This window comes from Oryza glaberrima, chromosome 2, assembly GCF_000147395.1.
Source record: "Oryza glaberrima chromosome 2, OglaRS2, whole genome shotgun sequence".
NCBI lineage: Eukaryota > Viridiplantae > Streptophyta > Magnoliopsida > Poales > Poaceae > Oryza > Oryza glaberrima.
The window spans coordinates 9,249,729-9,260,557 of NC_068327.1; the positions used below are offsets into that span (position 1 = coordinate 9,249,729).

Below are 10,829 nucleotides of genomic sequence, written 5' to 3' on the forward strand. Positions count from 1 at the left end.
TTAGGGCAAAAGCTGATTGCATGTGAGAGGCAGCCTAGCTGGGACGGGGCTAGTGGCCACACTAGCTATCCCAATAATTTTTGCGAGGGTATAAACACTATTGGCTGATTGGTTGATTGGCTTTCCCCGACAAGATATTTCGTAGCGGATGTGTTGCTGCCTTCCAAATCGATCAATAATTCAGCAATTCAATTAGCGATCGGTCGGTCGAGCACAAGCTGTTTCTGTCTGCTCATTAATTTATTAACCAACTTGCTTTTCGAAGCGTTCGTGGTAATGCTGCTGCCCTGTCGACTTTGTCCATGAGATCAGCCCGGCCAATGTTCGAATTTGTCGGAGTCCAGAACACAGTAATTTGCGCATTACTTCTTTTCAAGCTTGTTTTCTCTAAATAAAATGTAAATCGTGTGTCTGAAATTTAGACACTCATTATTTTAAAAGCTATTTATACATTTCATCTATAACCATACAATCTGAAACCAAAACCTAGCTAGCGTCCCTATCAACCCTAAAAAAAAAAACCATCTCCATATCCCTTTAACTTTAGTTTTATGCCACCACTTTTAATATGATGCTACCTGTGTCATATAATGTAAGCGATTTTCCCCATGTAATTCTCTCTCGGACACTGTTTCGGTACACTTTAGACTACTAAAGGAAGGTAGTGGTAGTAGAATTGAAATCTAACTATAGATCTTCATGAGTATATAATTTTTTATTCAACACTTTTTTGAAAAATATTTACCAATTCATCTATTTTAACATTCTCTACCGAATGTTAAAACATATGAATTTATCACAGGATTATATATTTTAATTCCAAATTTAGCACTACAACAAAACGCACCATCCTCGTCCCACTTTCTCCTATCTATGGTTCCTACAGTCTCAGATAAGTGTGTCTCTCTTTCTTGTCTCTAGCTATTGTTAGACCGATCATCTCCTAAACATTCTCATCATCATCGCCTACATCCATCTTCTAGTATCATTCACCCTCTATTGGCGTATGAATCCAACGGCGCCACCACTGCCTTGCCCTTATCATCTAGCTATGATTGTTCCAACCTTTCGCTAATCAATCTTACATGAAAACCCCCCAACCATGGCTAATTTCTACCGTACTTATCTAGACAACTGTGCGAATCAACATAAATTCTATGCATCGTCCAACAAAATTTATGAATTCAATTGTTCTATTTTTTGAACGAAATTATTTTGGTAGAGCTATGGGTTTTTACGCCCATTTAAAGTGAGAATAACTTGCCCAACCAAAATTGACAAATTCTGGTCAAAGACAACAGGAATAATAAAGAGATTATCATATTAACCTATACCCTTGTAGATAACTGCATGACCGACTAGTCAAATGAACCATTGAGAGTTATGGTAGGGGAAAAAGACCAAGACCGAGGACCCGATTGAAATAATCGAGACCGAGACAAAATTTCGCTCTCCCTACTCAACTAACTGAATTTCCTTCGACCAATTCGGTTAGAGTCCTCGGTAGCTGAATTAACCAAACTCTAAATCCCCACTTAATGTTCGACGATTCCATGAACACACGCACCCAAGTAGTAGTTCATTTGCAGCCTTGCACGATTGAGCGTAACCACACCTCTTGCTCGCATGTAACGCCGCCTCTGCCTACATCTCACTATCGCCAACCACATCTCGAGACAACCTGCATCGTAGGATGCCCCGACCGTCGAGCCCACCCCTCCGCCAACCGCATCAACCCCGTCGCCCATTGATTGCGTCGCGCTCCCCCGCTTTGATGGGCATGGGTGGCACTTCCTTTACTTGGACGACGATATACGATAACTTCGGGTAACACCTCCACAATGAGGTTGACTATGACGAAAGGCCAAGTAGCCAATGGCCCACTGCCCGATCTGAGATTTTTTTTCCTTGTGATATTGGTGAGTTTTTTAGGTGTACTATTTATTCATGATTCGTGTGTTTTCTTGACCTGCTGAAATTTTAGTCATCACCAAGACCGAATTGCTCGGTATTTACTATTTTACAATGCAATTTGGTCTCCAGTTTTAAATGATGGAAATTTTCTAAAAGATTGAAGACGGTCTAAGGGCATGTTTAGATCCTCCAAAACGGCAAAAGTTTTATCATTTTGGAGCACTTTTTGCCATTTTAAATCTAAACACTAGTAACAAAAGTTGGCAATTTAACATTTGGCATTTGCTAGTCCATGGTAGTAAATTTTGCAAAAAAGTGTTCCGGGACCACACCATCTCTCTTTCTCTCTCTCTTTAGTGCTAAAATGATAAAACTTTAAGATGCATTTAAACACCAACTAGTAGTTTTGCAATGACAAATTTTTTGCCATCAAAACTTTTGTCATTTGCCATTCCAAATGGATCTAAACAGGCTCTAATTGAATGCCCACCACCTAAGAGCAAGTTTAATAGTATAGCCAACTACTAGCTCTAATTCATCTATAGCCAATCTAATAGCTCATTTATACAATAGTTATATACTATACTATTAATATCTGGTCCCATCTATCATACACACGCTACGTCTTGGAGTTCGTGCTACAGCTGGCTACAAATCTGTAGCCCGCTGCCCTTTTCTCTTCTTATTTATCTTCTTAAAATATGTTTGCAGCTGGCTTATAGCCTACTATTGTACCTGCTCTAATTGAGAGGGTAAAAAGTGAAACAATACCTGTGTAAAATAATAATATAAAAGGATTTCACCAGTCTACTTGGACACACTTTTGGCATGCGTGGTGTGATGTGCTGTTGCTGTAAAAGCGATGGCCAAACTGGACGAGTCCCTCACGGGCTGCAACCGCTGTTTATCAGCTTGCGTGCAATGTGGACCCGGGTCTCCAGTGACTGGCCGGCCAGCTTTCAAACGGCTCTTTCCCAGACCACAGTGACCTCTGCGCTGCGCATACGAGGTTTTAGTATTTGGGGTATTGGGAGGGACGAGCGGCTTTGCTTCCGTGTGCAAAAGCTGTTAGGCCTATTGATTCTTTAATTTGTTTTCCCTTCAAGTGCAAATTAAAGCTCAAGTTGCGCTGTTAATATATTAAAAAGAGGGGCTCAAGTTGCAGTTTTCATATTAACCGATAGATAGATTTTCTCTTTGATTTGGAATAAAAGTAGAAGGAAAAAGTACGAATTACCCCCCGAACTATCGCGGTCGTCCGAATTACCAACCTAAACCCGAAAACCAAACATCCTTCACCCTTAACTTTTAATACCGGACAAATTACCCCCCTCGACCCAACTTAAGCGGTTTTGCCCTACGTGGCGTACGCGTGGCAGTACAGTCAGCATTTTATTTATTAAAAAATATGGGGCCCACGTGTCATACTCCCCTCTCTCTTCCTCTCTCTTCTCTCTCTCACTCTCTCTCTCTCACTCTTCTTCTCGCTTTATCGCTGGCGGCGCAGACGGGGGATGCGGCGGCGGAGGCGGCAGCGGGTGACGCGGACGCAGCGGCTGCGGCGGCGGGGGACGAGGCGGCGGTGTCGGCCGCCGCCACGACGAGCAGGCACCCCTCGGCGCGGGGACAGATGGAGGCGGTTGCGGGCGGCGGCGCGGGACGCAGAGACGGAGGCGGCGGCGGCGGCCATGACGAGCAGCCGCCCCCTCGCGCGCGGAGTCGGACAGAGGCAGCGGCGGCGGGGGACGCGGAAGCGGCGGCGCGGCGGGCGGGATGGACGAACGGCGGCGGTAGCGGCGAACCACGCGAGCCCGCCACCGCTGCTGGCCTCCTCCAGGAGCTCGCCGCCGCGCGACGCCTCCACGGCGAGCGCCGACACGAACCCCACCATCGCCAGCCGCCCGTTGATCGGCTCCGGCGCCGGCCCGCTGAACGCCAGCACGTCCCACAGCCCCGTGCTCGCCGCCGGCTTCGCCTTGGGCGCCGCCGCCACGGGGCTCGGAGTCGGGGTCGGGGTCGACGATGTGGTCGTCTCCTCCTTCGTCGGCTCCACATCCAGCTGTAGATCGATCGAACGACGATGACGAAGTCGCCCCAAGTTAGCACACGAAGCAAATCACCAGAACACGCACAGTGAAACCAATCAAGAACGCTCAGCTAACCTCGGCTTGGGCCCTAACGACGAGCGCGACAGCACGCCGGCGAGGCAGGAAGCCAACCGCGACGCGGCCGGCGCCGACGACACCACGCCATGGCGCGCCACCAGCGGGGGCAGCGGCGAAGGAGGAGCTCAGCGCCATGGTAGCAGCCGCCATTGTTGCTAATAACTCAAATTACACAGCAGATGAACTCAGGCGAGCTAGTTAGATCACTCTTTTTTCTTTTTCTTCTTTTGCTGCTGCTGCTGTTGATGATGAGGCGGGTGACGAGACGAGTATAAATAGGCGGGGGATCAAGGAGGAGGTCACGAGGGCACGCGGCGAGGTGGGGAGTGGTGGTGGTGGTGGCAGCGGCGGCGGCCACGTCGGCGAGGGAGGAGGAGGCGGCGACGTGGAAGACGAGAGGTTCCGCGCCGAGGGGGTGGCTGCTCGTCGTGGCCGCCGCCGGCTCCGTCTCCGCGTCCCGAGCCGCCGCCCACACCCGCCTCCATCCATCCCCGCACTGAGGGGCGGCTGCTCGTCGTGGCCGTGGCCGCCGCCGCCTCCTCGTTCCCCGCCGTCGTCGCTGCGTCCCCCGCCTGCCGCCGAGTCGCGCCGACCGGCGAGAAAGCGAGAGGAAGAGTGTGAGAGGAGAGAGAGGAGAGAGAGGGGAGTATGACAGGTGGGTCCCATATTTTTAATAAATAAAATGCTGACTGAACTACCACGTGTACGCCACGTAGGACAAAACCGGTCTGGATTGGGTCGAGGGGGGTAATTTGTCCGGTGTTGAAAGTTGAGGATGAATAATGTCTAGTTTTCGGGTTCAGGGGGTAACTCGGATGACTGTGATAGTTCCGGGGAGTAATTCTTACTTTTTCCAAAGTTAGAAATGGATGAATCTTTAAACAATTCCAGGACGAGAGCTTAGGCAATTGGTAATCCACTAGCTTTAGCTTGAGCTAGCTTCAGTGAGATACATTGTTAGGGCTAAATAAGGGCACATGAAAAATATATAAATTAGCTGTATATAATTCTTGCCCATGTCATCGAGCCAAGTAGACAAGCAGTGGATAACATAATAGATAGACTTCCATCACTTTATCTATCCTTTTTCCAATGAGGCTGCACAACTAGCACTTTATTTTTCTTTTCTCTTATTTTCTTCGTAGATGAGAAGCATCAATGAAACAACTTTACAATGACGTGCGATATCGACTCACAAGAATGGCCAAATAGCTCACTACAAGGCCACTATACCCCCAACCTGCAGGCATTCGTCACTAGTTTTAGCGTCCCACACGTTAGTTGGTGCTCCATATTACCGATGTCATGCATGTCTTTTGTTCTAGCTAGATATCTGCAATAACTTGTAATGTCCATATGCACTTTTATGATTTAAAAGGCCAAATCCGAGAAAAAGGTTATTTTTTCTCCTTTTATCCATTTTCATAATGAAATGTATATTTCAATCATCTTAACTACTATTTTCAATATAACTACGACTATTTATTTCACTTTGCATATTTTTTTGGGGCTTCGAGTCTATTAAGAAATTGCCAAAAAAATCTAAACCACAATTTATTTATCATAAAATATATGCTTAATAGTGATGAAACTGACATGATATGGTAGCACTTTGAGATGTGATTCAAATTGATTTTTTTTATATACTAAACATGCAAACCGTTGATCAACATATACAAAGTTTTACTTCCCAAATACGTTCATTTTTTTCATTCATCCCACATACCAATATAAAATAAAAAATATATAATATCTATACTTTATCAAACCCCAATGCAGTTATTTTTCTTTATCTACTTTCAATGCATTTACCCTCTACTTTTATAAATTTCGATATAATGATGGCTAAAAAACAGTGGGATAAAAATATATTACTACTATTATGGAACAGATGTAGCATCTTTTTATTTGTTGATTAACCCTTTCACTCACTGTTCTTCCGCATTAATATCTTCAATCATCACAATCCAGTTCTTGCGTCTTCCGTCCAGACCATCATTGAGCATCCTAACGAAAAGGTCAATAGCACATAGAGAAACAATTCAATTTCACCTGCACATGCCATCATAATTGAAATAATAATCAAGAGTTAACACTGGTAGAGAAACCATCTTTCATCGGTCGGGCTAATTCCACAATAGTCCTGATTGCAACAAAAACCGGGACTAACAACAACCGGGACTAAAGATCATCTTTTGTTCCGGTTCAAATGCTGTCAAGTTTTGGCAGGCCCCCCCGGATCTTTAGTTCCGGTTGGTAAAGATCGTAACTTTAGTCCCGGTTGGTGTTACCAACCGAGACTAAAGATCCCGGCGATCTTTAGCCCCGGTTCATAATACCAACCGGGACTAAAGTCCCACCCCTATATATATGTCTTCTTCCTCCTCTAGCCCGAGCAAGCTTCAAAATTTCTCAAAAAAAGAGGGGAGGTTATGCCAAATTTTCTAGTGAATTTATTTTGGTGATTATATACAAATCGGAGGTGCCTAAAAGGTTAGCAACTTCATCCTCCAATGTTTTTTTTTCATATTACATTTGGAGCTATGTTTTGCACACTTTTTTGTCTCCAAAATTTTGTTGTTAGTTGATGAGAGAGAAAATTTGTGTGGGGGAAGAAAGAATATATAGAAATTTAGTTTATTTAGTTGAGAAGGAAAATATAGTGAAAGTTAATCTTCAAAAATAGAAAACAAACTAAAATGAAAAATTAAAATAAGTACAACACATTAAAATTAGTTTTAAACTTTATAAATAGTAAATATATAATTATTTGGTGTAATATTTCATAATTTGTGTATGAATAATGATATGTCATTATTGTGTGACTGTTGAAAGAGTTTATAATTATTTTATAATTATTATATGACTTTCATTATTGTACGAATAATTATGTGTGTACGATTTTTTTTCATGTCATGTAGATGGATCGGCAATGGATGTACGCTGACCGGCGGTCCAAAGAGTTTATTGACGGCGTGCATTATTTTTTGAGAGTGGCCGAAGCTAACAGGCAAAAGGGTTTTATTTGTTGTATTTCCCTATAATACCACGGCTAAGGCGTTTGTTCAGGAACAAGGGGAATGCTAGAATGATGCGATGGCATGCTGAAGAGCGTCAACAGGACGGGATGCTGAGACACCCCGCCGATGGTTCGCAGTGGCGAAACATCGACAGAAAATTTAAAGACTTTGGAAAGGACGCACGAAACATACGTTTGGTTTAAGTACGGATGGCATGAATCCTTTTGGAGAGATGAGTAGCGGCCATAGCACTTGGCCCGTTACAATGTGTATCTACAACCTACCCCCGTGGCTATGCATGAAGAGGAAGTACATAATGATGCCGATTATAATTCAAGGCCCCAAGCAACCTGGTAACGACATCGATATATACCTAAGACCATGGACCTCTCAAGGTCCCTCTATTCCGGTGCCAATGGGCTAGGTTGACTGGTGAAGGCGTAACGATTGATGACAGTAGGATGGCATCGGTTGACCTTAACAAGGTTGGATACTCGGACGAACCTTTTGTCCTTGCCAATGATGTAACCCAAGTTTTTTACGTCAAGGACATGTCTAGCAAAGGAAAAAAGGGCAAAGGGCCTGACGAGCCGAAGCGCCACGTGGTTCTCCCAGGAAAAAGAAAAATCGTCGGAGTGGAGGACAAGACTGACGAGGATTACGATCAGTTTGATGGGCAACCCCCTTTCACGGTGACGATTGACCCTAGCATCCTCCTATCAAATGAAGACACCCTTTACTCACGTAGTGATCACAAGGAAGGAACAATAGTGAGGAGAAAGTACGTGCGGTCAACCGTCACCGCCGATGTATTGCCGTAATTGTTCTGTACACGATGTAAACTATATTGGATGTACTGAATATCCATACAAATCAATTGTTGTATGGCATATGTTAATTATGTATGATTATTAGAATTTTTATCAAATTGAAATCATCCATATGCTAGTTATATATGATTATTAGATTTTTTATTAATTATGTATGATTATTAGAATTTTAATCAAATTGAAATCATCCATATGCTAGTTATATATGATTATTAGAATTTTTAAAGGTTTTAAATCATGCACGTGGTATTTACATATGTTAATTAGAATTTTCAACAATTTAATATCATGATATGCTAGTTATATATGATTATTAGATTCTTTATTAAAATCATGCATGTGTTATTTACATATGTTAATTAGAATTTTCAACAATTTAATATCATGATATGCTAATTATATATGATTGTTAGATTTTGTATTAATTTTAAATCATGCATGTGCTATTTATATATGTTAATTAGAATTTTTAACAATTTAATATCATGCATATGCTAATTATATATGATTATTAGAATTTTTAACAATTTTAAATCATTCGTGTGCTTATTATATATTATCCACGTATTCTACTACATACAACAATAATTTTTTGAAGGAGAGGGGAACGAGGATCCAAACCAGTACTTAACGAGGAGGGGAACGTGGAGAGGGATGCGGAGGGGAACGAGGAGGGGAACGATGAGGAGGAGGCTAGTCGAAGTCATCCCTCCGCTGGATAGAAGAGGGCACGCGGACAACGAGGTATATTCCCTTCAAGAACTTATCAATCAAGGTATACTCGTAGTTTGATGATTTTTGACTTGTACATTCCGCAAGTTGCTGCTTAGGTTGATTACTAATAGATAACCTCTCATCACGTGAAGGTGGCGTCGGGAATGGCCATCCCAACGGACCCTTCCGGGACTTACCACTGCAGGCCGATTCCAGCAGGATACTCGAGGGTCGAAGTTGAGCTGGTGGAAGCCGCGTACGAGGACCTCGAGTTGGACTACCCAGGAGGAGACGGTGAGACGCATCTATGAGACACAAGCCACACCATCATAGTATGGCGCAAGCGGTACATCATCCTTCCTGGGCGACAAGCGGCGTCTCGTGCACCATCTCCTCTGGCTCCGCCATCTCCTCCTGCACCATCTCCTCCGGTTCCTCTGCCACGTCCTCCTGCACCATCTCCTCCGGCTCCTCCGCCACCTCCTGCTGCACCATCTCCTCCGGCTCCTCCGGCTCCTCCGGCTCCTCCGCCTCCGCCTGCACCTCCCAAGACGAGGTCTCGCCAAGCTCCTCCGCCTGCCCGTACAAGGGCAACGAAGAAGGCGAAAGTTGACGCCACCAAAAACAAGGAGCCACCGTACGATTGTAGTCAAGAGGAGCTTGATGCTTATGTGGCAGGAGAGGTGAAGAGGCAACTCAAGCCTCGGAGTCCTGAAAAGAAGATACCTATTGACCCGAGCGTGAAGAACTTCTTCAAGGGAATGTCCACAACAAACAAGGAGGCGTTACAGATATTGGACTATGACCGAACACTTCAGAGAGCCTATCACAGGAAGTCCAAACCAGTCCCTCGGCTTGGAGAACAACCAAACCAAGAGGTCGAGCCGTTGGTGACCGGCGAAGATTTTGGCATAACGGAATTCATTTCAGACACCGGTCTAACTGTGGATCAGTTGGTTGGAGGCGCACCAATCCCGAAGGCGGAAGTGGCATACAAGTTTGAACTCGGTAAACCGCTTGTCAAACCTGAACAGCTGCAGTCCCTACCGACACAGATGTACAAATTCCATGAACGGTACATGGAAATGAGCGCCGAGGGTAGAGTGATGTTCGGAGCGAGGATCAGAAACCCCGACTTCTTGCAAGGAGAAGATGTTCTCTGGATCCATTTCAAGGATCTCTTCGATCTGTACTAGTTGGACGCCCTCGACGTCTCTCTTCTGAGCGCATGGATTTTGTGAGTATCTTTGAGTTCGATTTGTTTCGTTCAATAATTATCTCCTAGCATATATGTAAGCAATAATACTTTTCTTTCATCGTTGTAGAATGGAGATTCAAAGGGCCTGACGGCGGAGGGTCTACGATACTGGGTTCATCGACCCTCGGAAAATCAACACCGAAATGATCGACAAGTACGAGAAAGACACAGAGGACAATCTCGTCCATCTCCTAACGCATCAGCATTTCAAGACGTACATACTATTGCCGTACAACACAGAGTGAGTTTTTATTGTTGTTCGAACAAATTTCGTTCCCATACATATAGCATGTACATTTTCGATCATATATATCTCATCTCACGCATATTCCAGATTCCACTGTGTCCTGTTATTCTTCGACTTGGACGCATGCAGAGTCACTGTGTACAACTCAATGAATAAAGAGGAGAAGATTTTTGACAAGGTCTTCAAACTGATAGACAAGTAATATAATGCCATCTATTCCAAAGTCGCGGGGAATCTATTGCTATTATGTTGATCTCAGGTAATAATTAATTAATCATAGCTTGCAACTGCATATGTAGGGCTTGGGATCGGTTCCGTCAATTGGTCCGCGGGACTTGGAAAGAAAAACTTGGACTGAGGTTTCATTTTCCAGTGAGTACATGCATGATCCAAAATTATATTGAATTGAATCTCTAATTATAGTTAATATAAAGAGTATATTAAATCTCTCATCGTTTCTCATGTAGTGTGTAAAGCAGGACCAGGGAACTAACTTATGCGGCTACTACGTATGCGAGTATGCCCACTGCCTATCAAACCAAATATGCACAACACGAGAGCTCGATGTACGTATACATAAACCATTCAAAATTTCATTGCGTATCGATTTGTTAAGTTGTTTATTAATTTCATATATTGATACGTCATTATTTTTCGAACGATAGCGTATTCACATGAGGG

At 43.9% G+C, this 10,829-nt stretch overlaps 1 protein-coding gene across 1 annotated transcript; it reads right to left on the reverse strand.

Annotated features, from left to right (window-relative positions):
* Positions 1–2,899: 2,899 nt before the first annotated feature.
* Positions 2,900–4,504, reverse strand: LOC127764113 (uncharacterized). Its single transcript, XM_052288947.1, has 2 exons — positions 4,077–4,504; positions 2,900–3,973 (listed from the first exon to the last, which is right to left on the reverse strand). The coding sequence occupies exons 1-2, from the start codon at positions 4,227–4,229 to the stop codon at positions 3,404–3,406; spliced, it is 723 nt and encodes a 240-aa protein (XP_052144907.1). The 5' UTR covers positions 4,230–4,504; the 3' UTR covers positions 2,900–3,403.
* Between the last annotated feature and the right edge of the window lie 6,325 nt (positions 4,505–10,829).

What these genes read in the sequence shown, in the direction of transcription:
- LOC127764113 (XM_052288947.1), bottom strand. Translation starts at nt 4,229, where the DNA reads ATGGCGGCTGCTACCATGGCGCTGAGCTCCTCCTTCGCCGCTGCCCCC. An exon ending in TCGTTAGGGCCCAAGCCGAG is followed by an intron (nt 3,974 to 4,076) that starts GTTAGCTGAGCG and finishes ATCGATCTACAG; the next exon opens with CTGGATGTGGAGCCGACGAA.